Here is a 24,140-nt window from a genome sequence, read left to right as displayed (position 1 = left end):
AAGACAAGAGCAAGATCCTAAGGGTTTTTTGGATGATCTAAATCCTATTGAGCTCTGTATCCCTTAATCTTGATATCTAATTTACCCTTAATCTAGTTATGTGGAGACACAGCCTGCTGGCAGCCAAGAATCTATTAAATATTTGAGTTTGTCTGTCTCTTTGTTTTTATCAAGAACTCCTCCTAAACAGTAAAAGCTGAGACCACCAAATTCCAGCTTCCTCTATCCTAATTTAAAGCAACATAAGGGCTTGGTTATGCCAGGAAAATGGGATATGCCTTGAATGGGATTGCTTCTCATTGAAATGTGCTAGTGAACTATATATAGACATCTATATCATTCAAAGGGTCATTGTGGACAATTCTCTGAAAACATCCACTCAGTGTGCAATGCCAGTCAAAAAAGCTAACAATGTTGGTAAAGGGATTGAAAATATCATAAGGCCACAATATAAATCCATGGTATAACAATCCTTAGGATTTGTTATAGGGATGTTAGAGTGTAATTGAGTAGTCACATAACAGCATGGAATTTTACTGGTTACATGACTATTCTATAGTCCCCAGGGGTGGGGCTGGCAGCCAGTGAACTCCTGGCCCCACTCCTGGGGAGCTCCCTGCCAACCGACACTGCTGCCTCTGTATCGTGGGGGGTGGACAGGCTTGGCACACACACAAGCTGCTCCATGGCATGCCTGGAGCAGCCTCTGTCCATGGCGCGCTCAGAGACCCCTGGACAGGGGCTGCTGCCACAAAGCAGCCTCTGTCTGCAGTGAGCCCAGGCCCGCCACAGATAGAGGCTACTTCACGGCACCCTCCCCTTCCTCCCCCACCCCCTTGCTGCTTCCTCTGATAGAGGCAGCAGTGTGGGGGGGGGGGGAGGTCAGGTGGCACCACCTCCTCTCCTTTTGATACGGAGGCAGAAAGAGGGGGAGAATGCGTGTGGTCGACAGGATTAACCGATGAGCTCAGGCTTATTAGTTAATTGAGTAGTCATCTACACGTTAACATCCCAAGTGTATTTAACGAACCAGTGAAGGAGAAAGGAATAAAACTGTAATAAAGCAAATTGGAGAGCTTCTCTGAACTGCTGTCACACAAGCCATGTGGAGTTTCCACCCCCTGCCTCCAGAGCGCATCTCCAAATTCTTATGCTCACAATTCAGTCCTTTACGAGGGAATGCTCTAAATCATGTTCTTTCATAAACATATCTCTACCTCTTCCCTTTTTCAAGAAAAAAATAGCTCTTGTATACATGCACAAAACCAAATGTATTGTTCAGTTTTTAATTTTCTTCTGTTAATTGTAGCTACCAAATATGTGAGAATGTGTCCAACTTATTGACATATTGAGCATCTGCAAATGGAACCATAATCTCTTTTCTGCTTTGTAGTTTGAAATGTTTTCTCTTTTTTTTAAAATAAGTGTGTGTGTGTGTGTGTGTGTGTGTGTGTGTAAATATATTAAAAAATAAAGACTGACTTAAGCTTTGGGGATCTAAGCATGTGCATCTCTGGCCATTACTTTTCTCCACAGTGATGAGGGAGCTCACCCATTCTGTTGGCTCCTCAGTTTTTTTGTAATCCTTGCATTGCTTCTATGTTTGCAAGTTTAGCCTCGAGTTTGTCATGGAATGCAAATGGCAACTTTCTACATGCATGGATAACTGAAGGGTCTGGATTGCAGGTTCACCTGGCAAACAATCCAGAGTTTGAAATGGATAACGATTTTCCTTAATGAGTGCTTCATAGCCAACTTCAGAATGATCTTGTAGTGAGAGCACACGTTTTACCAGACTGACTTGCTCACATGTGGCTAGGTCTAACATTGGTGTTGCCCCCTTTGGGACTACAATACAAAGGAGCCTGTATGATGTTTTTATGGTTGATGCTAATACATGAAACTCTAGCCTGGCACTCTCTGGTATGGCAACATCCATGGGTCCAGTATGATTTTAGTTAGCTGGATGTCCACTTATCATGGGTGTGGCCAAGTTTCCTGCAATCCTATAAAATTTGATTGCAGACCCAGTTCTGTGTGTCGGTGTTCTGTGCTATTATTTAGGTCTAATTCACCCCTACATGTCTTCTAAGAGCCCATTAAGCAGTGGAAGTGTTGGTAATGCTGCTAGACAATATTGACCTCCCATAGTTTAGCAAATTCTTTGATTGAGAACTAGTCCGGTCCTGAGGGTGCCGGACAAGAGAGGTTCAACCTGTAGTGTACCTTTCCTTCATTGGTACATTTTTCCCCAGAATAACCAGTTCTATTTTTGTTGGTTCCTGGTTTTGGCCTAATTTTCAATTTCTCATAATCCTTGTTCAGATGGAATATTAACCTGAGTGACTGTATCCAGTTTTAATTGAATACTTTTTCCACTCACTGTTATAAGCATATCCAATTCCTCTCATCAGGCTTGCTAGATCCTAGTATGTCTACAAAAAAATTCCTCAGCCAGATTGTCTTTATTGAATACACTTGACTTTTCTGCATTTGGGACCTGCAGTGTTTTGCAAAATGATTGTTTTCCCCACACTGATAGTTTCCCAACGTCAACACGCTATTTTCGAGCTATCGTGGACATTCAATAGCCTATTTGCCTTCTCAAACTGCTAGGCATGGCTCTGCCTACATGCCACTCCCCAGAGCGCCTGCTATAGGCATTCTAGGGGCAGAGTATTGCTGCCCTTAGCATTCACCCTTTCTGTTGCTCCAGGGCTAGCGAGGCTGGGTGCATGTGCTCGGCATGCTGCCCCACCTCCTCCCCTCCCTGCGATGGGGGTTGGGGTCTCAGCCCAGGGGGCAGGGAGCCTGCCTCCCTCCTCCTAGCTGCACCGGATACCCATGGGGGCTATTTTGTGATCCACACATTTCTCATGACTGTCTGTATGCAGTCTTCCCACTAATAGCAGTTGTCAGAGTGAATGGCTCTACTCCTTTGATTTACTTATTTGGGGTCTTTTTTTTTTTTGTACTTAGTACATGGATATGACCACCTGGTGAACTCAGCTCTTTAACTTATGCTTTCACAGTTTCTGCTGCCCTGCAAGTTGGGAGAGCTTTTTCTAAAGTCAAGTCTTTTTCATGGGGCAGTCTCTCCATTGTTGTCTTTACTGCCACAAATGATTCTATCTCTGACCAGAGACTCTGTAATCTCATCAAAATCAGAAGTAATGCAGAGCTTCTTTCATTCTGTGACCCATTGCCCCTATGGCCATGGTGTCCAACATACTAGCCACATGTGGCTACTTGGCTGGTTAAGTGTGGCTAGTTTGCTATAGCAGCTTTTCCTCCCTTCATAATTAGTCACAATGCTATAGTGCTCACCAAATACAAACAAAACCTCTGTGGCTGGTGCTCCAAGTGCTTCTGTGATATCTCTCTTTGCCTGTGCTTTCAGTTGCAAACTAAGGATGTTAAGCAGTAGTTGACTGTCCGATAAGCAAATACTTATCGGATAGTAGAGTCGACGAGTCGATGCCTCCCTCCCCCATTGCTGACTCTGTCAGAGGCAGCAAATGGGGCGGGGAGAAGGTGCTGCCGCTTTGAAGTACTCCATGTGGAGCCTGGGGTCAGCTGGGGAATCCCCACATGGCATTTCAAAGTGGCAGTGCTGCATGGAGCCCAGTGACCCGAGTCCCCACTGGGGGCTCTTATACATGTCAAAGGTGGCAAAACTGCATGCAGCCCAGGGCCAATGGGAAGTCCCTCTGACTTCGGGCTCCATGTGGGTGCTTCCACTTTGAAATGCACAAGAACCCCCAGGGATTTCAAAGCAAAAGCGCTCACATAGAGCCCAGAGTCAACAGGACTTCCTGCTGGTCCTGGGCTTCACACAGCGTTCCAATTTTGAAATGCACAAGGGAGGGACTCTGGTACATTTCCAAGGAGGAATGTGGAAGTGCCCATTGACTAGTCGATGGAAATTCCATTGGCTATTTGACTAGTAAATTAATCATTATTTAAAATCCTTATTGCAAACACAGGAGTTACTTCAAAATCACAGCACTTCTGACATGGACTTCGGGAAGGCGGATTTTGGTAAGCTCAAAGAGCTGATGGGTAAGGTCCCATGGGAATCAAGACTGAGGGGAAAAACAACTGAGGAGAGTTGGCAGTTTTTCAAAGGGACATTGATAAGGGCCCAAAAGCAAGCTATTCCGCTGCGTCGGAAAGATAGAAAATATGGCAAAAGACCACCTTGGCTTAACCACGAGATCTTGCATGATCTAAAAATAAAAAAGGAGTCTCATAAAAATGGAAAGTAGGACAAATTACAAAGAATGAATATAGGCAAACAACACAGGAATGCAGGGGCAAGATTAGAAAGGCAAAGGCATAAAATGAGCTCAAACTAGCTACTGGAATAAAGGGAAACAAGAAGACTTTTAATAAATACATTAGAAGCAAGAGGAAGACCAAGGCGAGGGTAGGTCCACTGGTCAGTGAGGAGGGAGAAACAGTAACAGGAAACTTGGAAATGGCAGAGATGCTTAATGATTTCTTTGTTTCGGTCTTCACCAAGAAGTCTGAAGGAATGCCTAACATAGTGAATGCTAGTAGGAAGGGGGGGAGGTTTAGAAGATAAAATAAAAAAAGAACAAGTTAAAAATCACCTAGAAAAGTTAGATGCCTGCAAGTCACCAGGGCCTGATGAAATACATCCTAGAATACTCAAGGAGCTGATAGAGGAGGTATCTGAGCCTCTAGCTATCATCTTTGGAAAATCATGGGAGACAGAGATTTCAGAAAACTGGAAAAGGGCAAATATTGTGCCCATTTACAAAAAGGGAAATAAGAACAACCCAGGAAACTACAGACCAGTTAGTTTAACTTCTGTGCCAGGGAAGATAATGGAGCAAGTAATTAAGGAAATCATCTGTAAACACTTGGAAGGTGGCAAGGTGATCTGGACAAATTGGAGAAATGGTCTGAGGTAAACAGGATGAAGTTTAATAAAGACAAATGCAAAGTGCTCCACTTAGGAAGGAACAATCAATTTCAGACATACGGAATGGGAAGCGATTGTCTAGGAAGGAGTATGGCAGAAAGGGATCTAGGGGTATAGTGGAGCACAAGCTGAATATGAGTCAGCAGTGTGATGCTGTTGCAAAAAAAGCAAACATAATTCTGGGATGCATTAATAGGTGTGTTGTGAGCAAAACACGAGAAATCATTCTTCCGCTCTACTCTGTGCCTGTTAGGCCTCAATTGGAGTATTGTGTTCAGTTCTGGGCACCGCATTTCAAGAGAAAACTTGTTCATCTTGGCCTCTGAGGATAGAACAAGAAGCAATGGGCTTAAACTGCATCAAGGGAGGTTTAGGTTGGACATTAGGAAAAAGTTCCTAACTGTCAGGGTAGTCAAACACTGGAATAAATTGTCCAGGGAGGTTGCGGAATCCCTATCTCTGGAGATATTTAAGAGTAGGTTAGAGAATTGTCTATCAGGGATGGTCTAGGCAGTATTTGGTCCTGCTATGGGGACAGGGGACTTCTCGAGGTCAATGACTTCTCGAGGTCCCTTCCAGTGCTAGTATTCTATGAATCTATGACATTATGTAATGATCCTGAAGCAAATCCCACTTTCCTGTTGGAAGATAGGAATCTGGGTTGGAGGTCGACTGGTCTAAGGCTGTGCGGCCGTTTTATGGATATCTGGGATTGCAAATCTATCTTGTAATTTATAGACATTCTTGATTAAAAGTTTTGAATAAAAATTAGTTTTGATAAAAATTGTTATAAGAAGACCAAGCCAATGTTTTGTGGAGTGATTTTTTTCCAGCAAGTGCACTGTGCTGCATTTCCAATTTTAGAAGCACAAATCAAATAAATAGTAGTAATGCCAACAAATTTTGTGTACTGCAGAAAGCTCCGGGCAGACTTCTAGAGGGTATGTTGTAAGGACATCCGTCTATTTATTGTCTGTATTGACGAGTAATTAAGGAAACAATAACTGGAACTGTAGATACAAAGACAGGCACTGTGACTTTTCCTGGCGCTTCCTTTCAAGTTGGTTTGCCTTGAGGAGCAGGTAAAAGAATAGCTATTAAACAACATAGCAGTAATTGCTAAATTTGCTCTGCCATTGTTAGATGAGATTTGGGGAAGGACAAATGTGTGGTTTTTGAACGGATTGTAGAAATAGGAAAGAGTAACCCAGATCTAAAACACCCACAGCTTTTTGGTGGAGGGCTCAGAATCTGGATTAAAAAATTTTCTGTAAACATCTGAATGTGAGCGCTTCAAAATGAGAGATGTTTGGGATTTGGACCAAAATTTTCAAGCTCCAGCATCTCCTTAACCATGATTCCCCATTGAAGCCTTCAAGGAACCACTTCTATTCAAATAATTAAACGATCTCTGAGAGAGATGGCTAAATAATACAGATTTGAACTGCTAAATCACTGTTAAAAATATAAATAATTATAAAAAATGTTACCCTCAGTAGTTTATTTTTGTCAGTGTGGTTGAAGAGTTAGAATCAGGACTTCTGGGTTCTATTCCTGACTGCCTGTGGTTTGCTCTGTTACTATGAGCACACCACTTAAACTGTCTGTACCTCAATTAACCCATCTACATAATATATATAATGGTAAGCTTAAAAATACTGCTGTGAGGAAATGTTTGTAAAATGCATTTGAATCCTCTGATGAGGCAGTACATAAGCACCCAGTTTTAAAAAAAGCCTCTATTCTAGATTTTTTTTTAATGGCCTAGATATGCATTACAGGGGAATGAGCATTTGGCACTTTCATAGCTATAATGCACCCATAGCTTGTCTAGTGAACATAAGCTTTAAGAATCTACATAGAACCTTTACTGTGCAATTAAATGTCTGAAATTACACATTAATGTCATGCAGGTGTTTGTATCATATATTAGTAAAAATGTATTTCTTTCAATGGGTATTGTTTGTAGCTGTGTCTGTTCAGTCTTGCTCCTCAGGTGCTAAGCATGAACTAATTGATCTTCTCATCCTTTTCCTTGTTTCCTCATCCATGCTCTGCGGAAAACCTCGTAATCTGTAAATTGTGTAGTGGAAAGAGTAGGTTAGAGACTGTCCCTTGTCACTTGATATTTGAGTGCTCCTGCATGTGCCATATATTAGTTTTATTTTCTGCCATGACACCTAGCTATGAGGAAAGAACTCCCCAGAGTGTCTTAAAAGACAACTTCTATTAAAGATGAAAAGAGTTAAGTAAAATGCAGCCCATAGATCTCACAGCTAGAAGGAAAAATAATATACACCAGTGTCTCAGTAGCTTTAATTGAAAAGGGAGAGAGAGTCATGAGAGTGTGGAGTCCAAATTTAGTTGCAAGGATTTTTGATAGCGGATTAGATTAACAATATAAATTAGGTGGGGGAAAAGAAAAGAGGATGGAATGGGGGTGGGGAGTGAGCATATGTGTCTGATAAAGCTCTTCAGTACCTGGAAAACCATCATGAAATAGATACTACTTAGCTTTTAAATAGTGGTTTTCATTCATAGATCTCAAAGCAGTTTAGAAAATGGGACTAATAATATTTATACTTTATAGTCTGGTATAGGGAGGTTCAGAGAGGCTCAGCGTATCACCAGAGGTCCCCCAACAATGTGATAGTAGAACTTAGAACATAATTCAGCCCTCCTAATACCCGCCCTTGTGCTTCAATCAGTTGACTGTGCTGACTCCCAAGATACAAAAGGGCACAGTTTTCAAAAGCTAATTTTTTCCCTAATACAGGGGCATTTTTATGGGCACAAATTACACCTGCAAAAAGGAATGCTTGGCAAGGGTTTGCCTGAAACTTTAAACCAGAAGTTCAGAACTGGTCTGTTGGGTACAAGTTATTCTTAAGCATTTCAAAAGCAGTTTCTTTTGAACATATATGCTGTTATGAATGTTCCTGAGAGAGTCTGATGGGGTTTTGCTATTTATCCAGGCCTATAGCCATCCCAGATTGGGCTGTGCTTTAGGATTTGGATAGGAAGGTACCAAGAAGTGTGCTAGTGCCGCAAGAAGCAACGTTGAGGACTCAATATGTGACGCTGTTCCCTCAGACTTGGTTTTGAAGTCCAAGTATGGCATTAAGTGTACTGCAGGGCTGACTTTAGACTGAGAGGAAAAATTGCTAAAAGAAATCTCTCCCTTTCCAATTAAAAAATTCTGACCACTTGTGATCTTTAATAGACTGATAGCACTCTTTGCAAGGGCTGAGGATAAGGAGAAGCCCCCTCTCTTATCCAAATCCCAAACACTGATAATTACATTTCACTCATCTAAATATTTCATGCCTTTCCAGCTGGTTCCATTACCTTCATCTCATTTTGGTGCAGGATGTCTGAGATGATTCCATTCCATAAGTGGCTGCCTTGCAGCATCGGGCATGAATGTGTGTGCATGTGTAACCCATTACACTTAGATTACAGCAAGTACTTTGGGGTGCTCATTGGGTAGAAAAGAGTCTAAAAACTCATCTGTTAAAATGTGTTCAAGTAACTGTAACAGCTGAAAAAGTAACAGTGTAACTTGGGCTTTTAAGCTGGCTCCCTGGGAGCCAGTGCGCACAGGGAGCTGGCTTTGAAGTGTACCAGCAGTCTGTGTGTAACCGTGAAGGTTAACCAATGAGCACAGGCTCATTAACCATGTATACAGGTGACCATACTTTCATATATCTATAATAAACATAAGCCTCATAGTAATAGATATTACTGCAACTGCTATGGTCCTTGTTATATTCCCTTCCTAAGAATTTGGAGTATACTATTTATTGGAAATTTGGCACCAGAATGACAAGTTCACATAGAGAGCCAGAGAACAGGGAAAGGAGAGATACTGGCATAGCTGCCTTAAGATAATTATATCAGTAGTAAAACACTTAAGTGCTTGATCTATGGCAATGTGCTGATTTAAATTACACACATAGTGGAAATGCACAGTGTGTGTACTACACTCGGGAGCAGCCTGAAATTTATTCTTTCTCCAGATAACTTAAAAAGGTTAGGCCCAGTTGTGTTGGCTTTCTCTTGCTTTTTCTAAATGGAGAACAATTCTCTAAGCTCATTCTTTTGGGAGATAATCACACCTTGGTATGGCTGACCTGTTTTGTGTTTTTTCCATCCTGCCCTTTTTGTGCACCTTTAACTTATCTATTAGCATTTGATCTGTGTTCCTGAATAAACATGGAATGTGTAAATTCTTTATATGCTGTTCTTTTTCATATATGTTTCCCAAGGGGATTCCTGCAGCAGGCTTTATTGAAGCAATAATAATTTCATCATGACTTCATGTATATCTTGATTGTACTTTGAAGCCATTCTTTAGAGCTGTTTTTATAATTTCTGCAGTGGCTCATAGTGTGAAAACCAAGGAAACAAACATTATCTTTCATATTAAACAGCAATATGATTAAATAACTACAATAGCTGATTGCTGGTTGGTTACAGAAGTTAATGCCAAGTGTGATACGCTGGAAATACCCAACAGATTGTCTCATTGCTATATAAAGCCATATATATTTAGGAAACATAAGTTTTGAATTTGCAGTTGTAGCTCTTGTGCTATTGAGCAACTGGTTTGTCTCAAATCCTGTTTCAGAGTTTGTATATGCATTTCATAATTGAATATAGGGCAATAACATTCGTGATGGGATTTGTGCAGGTAAATCAGGCTGCTCTGCTACAGAAAACTTAAAAGGTTCATTGTCATTGCTTAGAAAAATCCAGTCAGAATACAGGCAGTCCCCGGGTTACGTACAAGATAGGGACTGTAGGTTTGTTCTTAAGTTGAATCTGTATGTAAGTTGGAACTGGCGTCCAGATTCAGCCGCTGCTGAAACTGACCGCCAGTTCTGACTTACATACAGAATCAACTTAAGAACCCCAAGCGTCCCCAAGTCAGCTGCTGCTGAAACTGATCAGCAGCTGATTCCAGGAAGCCCAGGGCAGAGCAACTCTGCCTCGGGCTTCCTGTAGTCAGCGCTGGTCAGTTTCAGCAGCGGCTAAATCAGGACGCCTGGGACAGAGCAGATGGGGTACTGCTGGGATGCTCCAGTAGCGCCGCTCCTCGGCACTACTGGACCAACCCAGCAGCACACCATCTGCTCTGCCCCAGGCATCCTGATTCAGCCGCTGTTGAAACTGACCAGCAGCGGCTGAATCAGGACCAGAGCAGCTGGGGTGCTGCTGGATTGGACCAGTAGCGCCCAGAGCGGCGCTGCGGGACCAACCGGCAGCACCCCAGCTGCTCTGCCACAGGCGTCCGGAGAAAAGCCTAGTCTGCTGGAGGGGGGGGGGGCGTACTAGCTGCACCCCTCCCCACCCCAGCAGACCAGGAAGATACGGGCGGCGGACCGAGATGCACCGCAGTCCCGCCGCCTGGGTCCTCCGCGGCTTTGCTCCCCGTCTCCCTGGTCTCCTGGAGACCAGCAGACCAGGGAGACGGGGAGCAAAGCCTCTGAGGACGCCGGCAGCGGGACAGCCGCGGGGCGTCTGGGCTGTCCCGCTGCCGGCTTCGCCCGCGGCTTTGCAAAGCCGCAGGGGGGTGCTCGGGCAGCGAGGCACCCCGGGCGCGCCTGGACTGCCCCGCCGCCGGCTTCCCCGCGCTTTGCAAAGCCGCGGGGGGGCTCGGGCAGCGAGGCACCCCGGGCGCGCCTGGACTGCCCCGCCGCCAGCTTCCCCGCGCTTTGCAAAGCCGCGGGGGGGCTCGGGCAGCGAGGCACCCCGGGCGCGCCTGGACTGCCCCGCCGCCGGCTTCCCCGCGCTTTGCAAAGCCGCGGGGGGGCTCGGGCAGCGAGGCACCCCGGGCGCGCCTGGACTGCCCCGCCGCCAGCTTCCCCGCGCTTTGCAAAGCCGCGGGGGGGCTCGGGCAGCGAGGCACCCCGGGCGCGCCTGGACTGCCCCGCCGCCAGCTTCCCCGCGCTTTGCAAAGCCGCGGGGGGGGGGGGGGACTCGGGCAGCGGGGCTGCCCCGCTGCCCGAGCCCCTCCGCGGCTTTGCTCTGCGTCTTCCTGGTCTGCAGACCAGGGAGACGCAGAGCAAAGCCCCAGAGTACACGCGCGGCAGGACCGCGAGGTCCCGCAGTCCGTGTACTCTGGGGCAGCCCCGTTCGTAACTGCGGATCCGACATAAGTCGGATCCGCGTAAGTCGGGGACTGCCTGTATAGATTGTTTATTGGCATTTATGTTTGCCTGGAGTTTGCTGCTTTTGTTATAAAGAAATGCATCTGGTTATTGTACTGATTTCTGTGCAGAGAACACAATCTACTGTTTATAGAGCTAGGAGTTGTGCATTCTAATTCCTGGCTCTGCTCTTGACTAGCTGCATAACTTTGTGCAAGTTTATGCCATATTACAGAAATGATCTTGGAACAGGGCATTTATGTGCTGTCCCTTAGGGTATGTCTATGCAGCAGTGCTTAACTCGAAATAAGCTATGCAAATTTAGCTACGTCAATTGTGTAGCTTTATTCGAAATTGAGAGCGTCTACACAGCACTTATTTCAAAATAGAGCACTCCTCTTCCGACTTCCCTTACTCCTCATAAAATGAGGGTTACAAGACTTTGAATAAAGTCCTCCAGCTTGACAGTATTTTGACATTATTTTGAAATATCTGCCTGCTGTGTACATGTACCCTTACTCTAAACTTTGTCCTTGTGACACAGTCTGTCTCTTAACATCTTTGTTCTTCAGTTTCTCAATTTGTAATTATTGTTTAACAGGTGCGTTGCCAGACCAAATGTTTGTACAGGCAGTCCCCGACTTATGCGGATCCGACTTACGTCGGATCCGCACTTACGAACGGAGCTTTCTCGCCCCGGAAGTCGGGGCGAGAAAGCCCCGTTCGTAAGATGCTCCGGTGCCCCTGGTCTGCTGGAGACCGTCTCCAGCAGACCAGGGGCACCGGGCGGGTTCCCGCGCTTCTGAGGCTTTGCCAGAGCAAAGCCTCAGAAGCGCGGGAACCGCTGCTGCTGCCCCTTGAGACCCGGTGCCTGTGGTCTGCTGGGGACGGTCCCCAGCAGACCACAGGCACCCGGACTGAAGCCGCAGCCGCGGGGAAGCCGGCAGCGGAGCAGCCCAGGCGCGCCTGGGGTGCCCCGCTGCCCGAGCCTCCCCCTCGGCTTTGCAAAGCCGTGGGGAAGCCGGCAGCGGAGCAGCCCAGGCGCGCCTGGGCTGCCTCGCTGCCCAAGCCCCCCCGCAGCTTTGCAGCCCCCCCCGCAGCTAGGCTGCTCCGCTGCCGGCTTCCCCGCGGCTTTGCAAAGTCGCGGGGGGGGGGGTTGGGGGGGGGCTCGGGCAGCCCAGGCTCCCCTGGGCTGCCCGAGCCCCTCCGCAGCTTTGCTCTGCGTCTTCCTGGTCTGCAGACCAGGGAGACGCAGAGAAAGCCCCAGAGTACATGGGCGGCAGGACCGCGAGGTCCCGCAGTCCGTGTACTCTGGGGCAGCCCCGTTTGTATCTGCGGATCCGACGTAAGTCGGGTCCGCGTAAGTCGGGGACTGCCTGTACTGAGTAACTTGTTAGAGCACAAAACATCACTTTCATTAATGTTATCACCAGCAAAGCCCATCTGGTCCTGCTAGTGACAAGGGGATGATTTCAGCTATTTATGATATCAGTGCGATTTCAGCAGTCTTGGACTCATCTGCCAAGCTGTTGGAAAAAAGTTAAGATTATAATTGGAACTCTGTTGGGGGAGAAATTAAATGAATATCTTGCCAACCATATTTCTGCCCATATTTCCTCCGATTAGTCTCCTGATGGTGTGCCCTTATGAAATCTGATTAGAGTGAAATGACTTGATTTGTTAAACAGGCAGTGATGACAACGAACATCTGTTTTATTGGTCTAAATTGCATTGAGCTCATAGTAATATTGTCCTTTCTTGATATTCCCTTATACAGAGCAGCACAGAAGCTTAACCTGTCCTCGAAGAGAAAGAAGTGCCATCCTCCCCTGCCACGCTCTCATGACTTCTCTGTCTACGCCACCAACTTCAGTGGCATACTGCAGTTATGCTCTCCCCCAGCACCGCCATGCCTTTTGAGAGCGGTATCAAAAATCAAGGACAACCCTGGCATTGGAAAGGTAATTCAAGATCCCAGTCTTTTTACAGTTTCCTAACTAACTTTCTGAAGAGCCACACATTTTAAAGCATCAAGATGAGGATTGGGTGGTACTGAGGGAGTTGGAAAATCTCATTGAGGAGCCTTTGTCCATTATCTTTGAAAAATCGCGGAGCTCGGGAGAGATCCCGGATGATTGGAAAAAGGCAAATGTAGTGCCCATCTTCAAAAAAGGGAAGAAGGATGATCCAGGGAACTATAGGCCGGTCAGTCTTACCTTGGTTCCTGGAAAAATCATGGAGGGGGTCCTTAAAGAATCTATTTTGCGGCACTTGGAAGAAAGGAAAGTGCTTAGGAATAGTCAGCATGGATTCACAAAGGGCAAGTTGTGCCTGACCAATTTGATTAGCTTCTATGATGAGGTAACTGGCTCTGTGGACGTGGGAAAGTCAGTGTATGTGATATACCTTGACTTTAGCAAGGCTTTTGATACAGTCTCCCACAATATTCTTGTCAGCAAGGTAAGGGAATGTGGATTGGATAAATGGATGGTAAGCTGGCTAGAAGGTCAGGCCCAACGGGTAGTGATCAACAGCTTGATGTCAGAATGGCGGTCGGTTTTTAGCGGAGTGCCCCAAAGCTCGGTTCTAGGACCGGTTTTGTTCAATATCTTTATTAATGACCTGGCTGAGGGGATGGATTGCACCCTCAACAAGTTTTCAGATGACACTAAGCTAGGGGCAGAGGTAGATACGCTTGAGGGCAGAGATAGGGTCCAGAGTGACTTAGACAAATTGGAGGATTGGGCCAAAAGAAATCTGAGGAGGTTCAACAAGGACAAGTGCAGAGTCCTGCACTTGGGACGGAAGAATCCCAAGCATTGTTACAGGATGGGGACCAACCAGCTAAGTAGTAGCTCTGCAGAAAAGGACCTGGGGATTACAGTGGATGAGAAGCTGGATATGAGTCAACAGTGTGCCCTTGTAGCCAAGAAGGCTAATGGCATATTAGGTTGCATTAAGAGGAGCACTGCCAGCAGATCCAGAGATGTCATTATTCCCCTTTATTTGGCTCTGGTGAGGCCACATCTGGAATATTGTGTCCAGTTCTGGGCCCCCCACTACAAAAAGGATGTGGACGCATTGGAGAAGGTCCAGCAGTGGGCAACGAAAATGATTAGGGGGCTGGAGCATATGACTTATGAGGAGAGGCTGAGGGAGTTGGGTCCGTTTAGTCTGCAGAAGCGAAGAGTGAGGGAGGATTTGATAGCAGCCTTCAACTTCCTGAAGGGAGGTTCCAGAGAGGATGGAGAAAGGCTGTTCTCAGTAGTGACTGATGGCAGAACAAGGAGCAATGGTCTCAAGTTGTGGTGGGAGAGGTCCAGGTTGGATATTAGGAAAAACTATTTCACTAGGAGAGTGGTGAAACACTGGAAAGGGTTACCTAGAGAAGTAGTGGAGTCTCCATCCGTAGAGATTTTTAAGTCTCGGCTTGACAAAACCCTGGCCGGGTTGATTTAGTTGGGATTGGTCCTGCCTAAAGCAGAGCTGGACTTGGTGATCTTCTGAGGTCTTTTCCAGCTCTATGGTTCTATGATTATGATTGGGTGGCCCAGGGAAGTAGTGCCTGGATACAGAGTCTTGCACATCTGTTTAGATGTAACTGTGAGTTGACTCCTAGGTGGACTATATACATAAGTAGGTGGTCTCGGTCCAGGATTCCAGTGGACAAGTATCCGCTTCATCAGTCTTTTAGCACATTTGGCAACTTTAATTCGAGCAGGATTGTGCATTCAGTTCCTAAGTCAATAGCAATATTTCCATTAATTTCAGCAGTGCAAAATCAGGTCCTGAATGCCTGTGGCTCTCACCTCTGAGCCATAGAGATGGTCCCAGTAGATGGAGTTGGTGCGATTTGGTGGGATAGTGCAGGGACTCTTGCTTATACTGTACTACTTTTGTGGATAAAAGGATTGTTTCCAAGGGCATGTCTACACTAGGAAATTATTTTGAAATAACTCCCAAAATAATAATTTTAAAATAGCGTGCCCACACTATGGGGAAGTCTCTAAATTAGTGTCTGGCAGGCTTTGTTAATATAGATGCGCTACCTTAACTTAGAGCCCTAGGAAATACTGAGGAGTAATTAGTCTGAATTACTCTGGGGAGTAGTTATTTCAAAATGGCGGCACTGGAGCATCCACACTAAGGCTATTTTGAAATCATTATTTCTAAATTAGTGTTGTTCCTCATGGAAAGCAGGAATTACTGTTCAAAATAACCAGCCTGTTTACTTAACCAGGTATTGGTGGTGTGGACGCTCCGTTTGTTAGCTCGAAATAAGGGGAGTTATTTTGAAATAATGTCCTAGTGTAGACCAGAGCTAAAAGAGGACCTACTTCACCACTCACCTAAGTGTTAATCATGAGTAATTCCACTGAATCGAAGAAAAGGAGAGAAATAAGTGAGAGGAGAAACAGGACTTCTGCCTTTAGCCATAGAAATCTGGCATCTTTTACAAGCTCTAAATAGTAAAATTGGCAATAATTTTAAATAAAATAAAATATAAGGCAATTCTTTATGGTTTTATGTATATTTCTTACACTTTAAAAGCACAAGCTATGGTATATGAATTCTTATTTACATAAGTTACAAGATATTAATGTTTTAAGATGGACCTAAAGTACCTAACATGCAGATGAAAGTTTAAAAATGCATCACAAGTAACCATACAGATTAACATTAACATAAATAAATTGTCTGCCGAAATACTTTTAAATGATACTATATTGTATTTTGTTACATCAGTGAGTTGAAGGAGATAAAGGTTCTTGCCAGTGTATTTTTGCTAAATGGAAGGGAAATTATTGCAGCTTTGACCTTCTGTGGGACAGGTTTTCAAGAGGCTGGAAATTTACAAATGAAAATATGATTTCTGCCCATTTTTTTCATATATTTTATAGGAAGCTGGCAGATTTTTGAATGCAATAAATTAGCAATTAGTTTAGTCGCTCTTAGGTGGGAGTAGGTGCCAAGGGGATGAAGAATTTGGTAAGAGTCTGTTTCTACATATGCCATTTGCCCTGTCTGCCTTTTCTCCTGTAGGCTTACAGTGTGTCTACACAGAAGCGTTATTTTGTTATTTCAGAATAGCTCGCGTTATTGCGAGCGTCCACATGGCAATTCCGTTATTGCAAAATAACGGACAGCTTATTCCGACTTCTGCAAACCACATTCCACGAGGAATTAATGCCTATTCTGAAATTACTATTTCGGAATAGCAGTAGTGTGGGTGCGCCACTGCTGCTATTTTGAAATCGCTCCTCCCCAGGGCCGTTCAAACTAATTACTCCCCGGTACCTCTTGGGACTCTAAATCGAGATAGGCTTCCCTAATGTGGATGTGCTATCTTGGACTAATTTTGAGGCTTTTCTGTAGTGTACACGTGCTATTTCGAAATAAGTTATTTTGGAGTATGTCTTCCAGAATCTTATTTCAAAATAAGCATGCAGTGTAGACATACCCTCAGTTGTAGCATTAAGCTACATCCTTTTGTTAGGGATAGCACAGTTGTGTTGCTTTGTGGGAGTTCTGCAAGACGTGCTGTATAAAAATACAGTGTCTATGGAGCTCACAGCTGCATGTCAAAGCCATTAGTGTACACCTTAAAGGGATTCAGACTGGGCACCTTTCCGTAGCTAGCTTACTCTGACAATGTTTTGTCCAGTATCCTCAAATAGATAATTGAAATATAATTTATAATCCTGTTCAGGATTTTAGATCAGTAAAATGTCAGGGGAATTCTGTATCTAAGATAATCTTGCATAGATCACTTTTCTGTTGGTTAGCAGAATGGAGTAGAGCAGGAATACAGCTAATCAAAGAGAAAAACCCTGATAGAAAACAGCAGACCCTGCTAGAAAGCTGGACTGTTCTGCGTAGAACTAGACTAAGTTCTAATATTTAAGATCTTGGTCCTCTTCTAACAAGAGAAGTATGCACACTGACAGCATATCATGTTCCTATACTAACTGATACTATAGATTCTAAAAAATAATATTCCATTACAGCCACCTATTCATGGAGTTACACATTTAGGGGTCTGTGGTATGGCATTGAAGGTCCTGGGTTTAGAAACCCTGTTCATGCAGGAGGCAATACCAATCTCTCTGGCCCATGATTTTTAAACTGGCAGCATCCTTTTAAGCTTTGCAATAAAGCAATCTTTCCACTGTGAAAACTACTTTAAAAAAAATCTTTCTTTACACACATTACCTGCTTGTAAAAATCATGATTCTGCATAAAGGATGCCTCATTTAACTTAATGATAATACTCATTGGTCAGAGGAAAAGAATCAGCACATGAATGTGCTTTAAGACTTGACGTTTATATCTCTACCCTTCCATAGCAAAATGATAAGGAGCAAGTAGTCTTTGGTGGCATTTATCCCTTTGTGCTGTACTACTTTTCCTTTATATTTTTCCCTTTCACCTGCAGGCTCTTTGTGGGTGGCTGATAGTTTTATGGTGATGGTGACAGCAGTGAGAATAAATAATCATTTCTTTCTCCCTCACTACTTTAAATATCAATGCAGTTCACAAACAACAAAAGTTGGCAGATGCCTTTAACTTCACCTTAACTGAAGAATCCTCTTTTTCCACTATTGTATTTAACATTCTTCCTGCTCATCACTGACTTCTGCTTTTTCTTGTGGTCTAGAGAGTAATACCAGGTGGCTCTCACAGAGGATATGCTTTGCAGAAGCTAGACTTTGGCATAGATGTTGCAGTAAGAAAAATACAACGTCTGTGTGACTAGCTCTCTTGGTTTTGTTTTGTTTTGTTTGGTTTTTTTTTATTGGGTTTCAGAGTGAATAGTATGCCTAGCCTCATTGCTGGCTGTGGTTCTGTGTTTGTGGCTACCTTGAGTTAAGCAGTTGCTGGATGAGCCCTTTTCTTCCTCACCCCCAATTTGGTGCTATTTTGTTTCATACTGTCTCTTTTTTTTTTTTTTTTTTTTTTTTTTTAAATAACCTGGAGCAGCACCTTTAATAAAGTAATGAGAATCACAGACATCACTGAAAGGAGGAGTAAGTGGAGTTGACTGATACGTTGCTTATCTTATGTACACATTCTGAACAGCTAAAATCGTGGTCTCCAATTTTTACACCCAATATCACTTTTTCATGTCAGGACAAGCCAAGATCTATCCCGTCCCATCCCATCCCCAAGACCTTGCCCCTTCTTTGAGGCTCCGCCCTCTCCATTCTCCTGTTCTCCATCACTTGCTATCACCAGCTGACACTCTGAGACTACAGCTACACTGCCGCTTTTTTTTCAATCCTGCTGTTGGAAGAGGTTTTTCTGACATTTCTAGACATTTGGTCTAGACTGGGCCAAATGTCAGAAAAATCCCTTCTTTCGGAAGCCCCCTTATTCATCATGGAACAAGGAAAACAGGTGCTGCCAAAAGAGCATGTTTGCTCTTCCACTAAAAAAAATGGAAGAACTCTTGTACTCTAGCCGTACCTTCATTGGGTTGAGACTGGGGGGGGGGGTGCGGGCTCTGGGGTGGGAATGAAGGATTTGGGTGTGGGAAGGGGTGAGAGGTGCAAGCTCTGGGAGGGAATTTGGATGCAGGAGGATGTGGAGAAGGGGATCCTAGCTCAGGGAGGAGGCTCCAGGCAGGGGAGTGTTGGGGTCAGGTGGAAGGTTGGGGTGCTGAGCAAGCCACAGGCTTGTGGATGTGAGGGTGCAGGAGTTTGGGTTGAGTGTGTGAAGGGCTCAGGGCAGGGAGGTTGGCAGTATGATGGGCTCAGGACACCGATTTGCCATGTATGGATAGTGCAGGAGTGTTGTGGCAGAAGACTGAGGATGTGGGGGTGCAGAAGTTTAGGGATATGAGCTCAGGACAGGGGGTTCCAGTGTATGATAGGCTCAGATTTGGATCTGGGGGTATAGGAGTGTTATGATGCTGCGGCCAGATGGGGGCTTGGCCCTACTTGGGGGCTTTTTGGCCAGGCTTCATTTCTAAATAAAAGATCGTCAAACACATAAAGTTTCAGCATTGTCTTTATTTATGAGATAGGCGAGGAACCTGTTTTCAGTCTGGGGTCTCTGACCCACAGAAAAATCAGTTGGGGCCACAGAAGGGAGATGCGAAAAAACCCCCAAAAAACCCAAGTCTCACTAATGTGGCCCCAACTGTGCTTGTGGGGGCAGAGGACTGAGTGCTGGGGCAGGTGGCAGGGTGCTGGTGGGAGTAGGGGGACAGGGTGCTAGGGCAGGGGACAGGGTGCTGGGGTGGGTGGCAGGGTACTGGGCAGGGACCAAGTTGCGGGTAGGTGCTTGGAAAGGGTGCTGGGGGGTGCCACTGGGGCCAGGGTACTGGGCCACTGTTCTAGGGTAGTGGCAGATTGCTGGTGGGTGCTGGGGCAGGGACAGGGAGTCTTTCCCTCCATCCCCGGTGTGCTTCCTCCTGGGACTCCTACATTTCTCCTCCCCCCCCCCCACACACACAGGAAGGCAGCATGGGGAAAGGAAGTCCCCAGAGCACACCTTCTCCCAGGATTCCAACCCTCCCTCACCCCTGTGCAGAAAGGCAGGAGGGGGAAGGAAGTTCCTAGCTTGCCACAGACCTTGCCTTTTAGGTACCACACCGGGTGTTTGGGGGAGGAGGAGCAGCCTGTGCACTTTCTGAAGCCCGGGAAGTGGCGCACAGCTGTGGGACTCTTCTCCCTCCCCTCCCCCCGCCCTCGCCCCCGTCCCCGCCCCTGCAAGAAGCCGGCACTACTCTGTTGTTGCTGGAGGTAGAGTTGGGGTGCTTTTTCTTGGGGGTGGAGGGGATGGGGTCGCTCTGCTGAACACCTCCCTATGGACTGGTTGAGTCCTCCCAATCGACAGATAGGTGACCACGGAGCTAAAATTATGGTCTAGTCCATAATCGTAATTCACGTAATGTCAAAATTCATTGGCTAAGGTTCAAATATGCTTTAGAATAAATTGCTTTTTAATGCCTTTTAATGTCAGTGGTGGTTGAGGGTACTGAGTCTTTCAGGAGGTACTCCCTACTTTGCAAGATTCAGCTTTAAGTGGCTAAGACACATCTGTAAGTTGGAAAACAAATGTTTTCATTTCAGGCTTGATATGTTACACACAAACCAGACTTGTACAGAATAGGCCAACTCTTTGCATGGAGCAGAGCAATGTGAATTTTCACTGGGGAGAGTAATGGGGAACATGTTGCTCCCACATCCTGTACCACTACACCCACCCACACCATACCACTACACAAACTCTAGAAGCCCTGTAATACTGTGATCAGAATGTTAGCGATGTAATATTGAATTGCAGTATTTGTACTGTGGTGTTTGATGGAAATCTAGTACAAGTTCCATAGGGGAGAGTTTTCAAGACTGGACCCTCTATTTACATCATTCAATGAAAATCGTGTGGCTACAACTTTTGGTTTTAGATAGATTCACAGACGTTAAAAATGAAAAATAGAGCTCATCTAGTCTACATCCCTTGACTTTCTCCAGGCTCCAGTGCAATATTCTGCCACACAGTGCATTTTTCAGTGATTTGATGCAAAGTGGTATAATAGTATAGACAAATCCTATTCAACACTGGCGTCCGAGGGAGTTCTGGACACAGAATGTGTGGTAGGAACCTGCATGTGCAAGTCAGAGGAGAGGCAAATGTAGCTGTGAATATAGAATGCGAATTCAATTAGCATAAAACTAACAGCTACTTGTAGGGCACCAGACGGCTGCCATTTGGCACTTCGGATATCACTCAGTGATTTTTTTTTTTTTTTTTAGGAGGCAAAGTGATTTTTAGCTTCTCCAGCTGAAAGCACAGGAGGACAGTTCAAGGTAGGGAACATAGGGGGAGAGTCATCTGTGATGAAGCCACTGTGGCTAAACCAGGGATCAGTTTGATCTATTATAATTACCTGATTTATCCAGGTCAAATCATAGAATACTAGAACTGGAAGGGACCTAAAGAGATCATCAAGTCCAGTCCCCTGCCCTCATGGCAGGACCAAGCACAGTCTATATCATCCCTGATAGATGTCTGTCTAACCTGCTCTTTAGTGACCTCAAGTAGCCAAGGCTCTGGTTTTATGTCTTACCCAAAACACATAAACCTAGGATCTTCTAGCACCATTCTTAAGTATTTTTTATTCTGAATTGCTGACATCACTTGTGCAGCACCCGTGTTTTTCTTTGTGGGCATGTTATCCCTCTGCGTAAACAATTCAGTCATCACCACAGTTCAAGGTGTTGTTACTGCGAAGCTGGCTCAGCAGTCACCCTGAGAGCGGCAGTGTACAAAATGTTGACAATTTATGAAGAAACACTTTATTAATTACATAGCATATATGCTTCTTTGCTGCAGACAATAAGACTAAATCATCTGTTTTTGGCCTCATGAAGACTTTAACAGCAGGGAAGCTAAACGTGTTCTTCAATTAATCAAGTCCATAATAATTGACAGTTATTCATTCTATTTTTTGCTTAATATTCTTTTCCTTGTGAGATACTTCTGATAAAGGACAGATTGAACTAAAGAAACAAATTTAAGTTTCAAGATTTCTTCTTTCCCCAGTAGATAGATTTCTAAATTTTCTTGTGAGATGAAATTTAGCTCTGTGATTGAACTAGGAGAAAGGTGTAACTTTTAAAATTTCAATACTTTAGGAAGTCCTGGAAAGGTAGTAATGATGCATGTTGGCATATTTACTTTGGGTTCAGCAAAGTGTACTGTCCCCCAATATGGATACATATTTTTAAATATCAACATCTGAATTTTAGAATCCTTGTGCGATAGTGATAGAGATGTAGCCGTGTTAGTCTGGGGTAGCTGAAGCAAAATGCAGGACAATGTAGCACTTTAAAGACTAACAAGATAGTTTATTAGATGATGAGCTTTCGTGGGCCAGACCCAGTGTATTTCTAAAACTGACCCATATATTTTGTCATGCCTAGTAAGGAAAACCCTTGTGGCAGAGGTTTTGGTTCAGCCAGAGTTATTAAGCATGTACTTATCTTTAAGTAGGTGCTTTAAGTCCCATTCATTGGCTTCAAAGTTAAGCTTGTGTTTATGTGTATTCCTGAATAGGGATAATCCCTGAATTTGGGGCTTCAGTCAGATAGATTTAAGCAGCAACTTAAATTAAGCACATTCTCAAGTGCTTTGCTTAATAAAAGCTTGTATATGTCTTAGGTTTTTCTATATTGACTGCCATTGTAAATCTAACTGCTTGGTCCCCTCATTCGTAGCTGAGCAGCGGGGTCTTTTTGCTGGATGGCCTGATGGAGTTTCAGGAGAGGGGGAGAGGTTCCCTAAAGCCAGGGAGTTCAGCAAAACCACTGATCTTATGTGAGCATGTGTGTTTGTGGAGAACTGGGAGAGAAGCCCAGAGTGTGGAGTAAGCTGTGTTAGCTCAGTTTAGGTGCAGAATGAGAGGCTGCTTTTGAGAATTTGGCTTAAAGGGTGAAATTTGCTATCAACTGTGCTGCTTCTGTTCACGTGAGTGGGGGTTCTGCAATGGGGCTGATGGCAACCTGGGGTCTGTATGTGGATTGAATATTGTACTACAGGCAGTCCCCGGGTTACGTACAAGATAGGGACTGTAGGTTTGTTCTTAAGTTGAATTTGTATGCAAGTCGGAACTGGTACATATTGTAGGGGAAACTCTAGCCAAACATTTCTCCAGAGCTCAGTTTTATTCTCCCACACCTCACTTTCCTCAGTCCTTTATTCTCAAGCTGAGGTGTCTGCTGAGAAAAGCTGCTCCGTGTCTCCCTGGTATGCTGGGGGGGGGGCGCTAGCTTCGTGTCTCCCTGGTCTGCTGGGGGGAAGCAGCTAGTGCGGGGTTGCCTCACCCCATTTGTAAGTAGGGATCCGATGTAAGTCGGATCCATGTAACCCGGGGACTGCCTGTACTTGTAAATACACTAAAGCAAATTTCAAATACTTTAAACAGCATTTTTTAAAGGTCTCTTTCACTCTTTCCAGTGTTCTCTAAGGGGACCCAGTCTATAGTGCTATGTCCAAGCAGAGAGATATGTCTACCCAGTCCAGGAGGCATGCCCCCAGATGCAGCGTAGACATCCCTTTAGGAGTGTCTTTTGTTCCTAATAACTCCTTTTCCATTCCAAAACCATCTAGGGTACTTCTACACTGTTGTGCGTAGGTTGAAATAAGCTATGCAAATTGAGTAGCTTATTTTTAGACAGCCTATTTCAAAATTTGGCGCTGTCTACACAGTGCCAAATTTCAAAATAGAGCACTGTTCAGGTGTCTTCTTTATTCCTTATGCAATGAGGCTTACAGGAAGCAGGAATAAGACACCCATTATTTTTAATCTATTTCAAAATAATGGGGGTGCTGCTAAGACACAGAGAATGCTATTTTGGGATAACGGATGTACCCTTATTCTCCCTGTTCCTTGGAGTTTCAGCTGGAGCATATGAATGTGTCCAATAATGCAAATCCCAGATGTTACACTGAAGCCTTTTGTTTAGTGATAGATGGCCCAATATATTTCTGTACCTACAGGCTGAGTCTACACTGGCAAGTTATTCCAGAAAATCAGCCGCTTTTCCGGAAAAACGTGCCAGCTGTCTACACTGTCCGCTTGAATTTCCGGAAAAGCACTGACGATCTAATGTAAAATCATCAGTGCTTTTCCGGAAAAACTATGCTGCTCCTGTTTGGGCAAAAGTCTTTTTCCAGAAAACTGTTCCGGAAAAGGGCCAGTGTAGACAGCACAGTTTTCCGCAAAAAAGCAGAAAGTGTTTTCCGCAAAAAAGCCCTGATCGCGAAAATGACGATTGGGGCTTTTTTGCGGAAAAGCGCATCTAGATTGGCCACAGACGCTTTTCCGGAAAAAATGCTTTTCCGGAAAAGCGTCCTGCCAATCTAGCCGCGCTTTTCCGGAAATACTTTTAACGGAAAACCTTTTCCGTTAAAAGCATTTCCGGAAAATCATACCAGTCTAGACGTAGCCACAGTGTAAAATTGTATACTTTGCTGTAGTTGTTAACAAGTGGCATGAATGTTCAGTGATGTCAGGTGGAGGAAAAGTT

The 24,140-nt window shown here is 44.7% G+C and overlaps 1 protein-coding gene across 5 annotated transcripts in view; it reads left to right on the top strand.

The window, feature by feature from the left end:
- KIF26A (kinesin family member 26A) overlaps positions 1–24,140 on the top strand; it is a 148,414-nt gene that overhangs the window by 92,434 nt on the left and 31,840 nt on the right. For all 5 annotated transcript variants that reach the window (XM_075926463.2, XM_075926464.2, XM_089778339.1 and 2 more), the window contains one exon: positions 12,881–13,064. In XM_075926463.2, coding sequence (XP_075782578.2) covers positions 12,881–13,064 — 184 coding nt within the window. The remainder of the gene's footprint in view (positions 1–12,880; positions 13,065–24,140) is intronic.

The sequence above is a fragment of the Pelodiscus sinensis genome, chromosome 5, assembly GCF_052426305.1.
Source record: "Pelodiscus sinensis isolate ZL-2025 chromosome 5, ASM5242630v1, whole genome shotgun sequence".
Taxonomy (NCBI): Eukaryota; Metazoa; Chordata; order Testudines; family Trionychidae; genus Pelodiscus; species Pelodiscus sinensis.
Note: the sequence above shows the minus strand (reverse complement) of the source record. Positions and strands in the feature narration are given on the sequence as shown.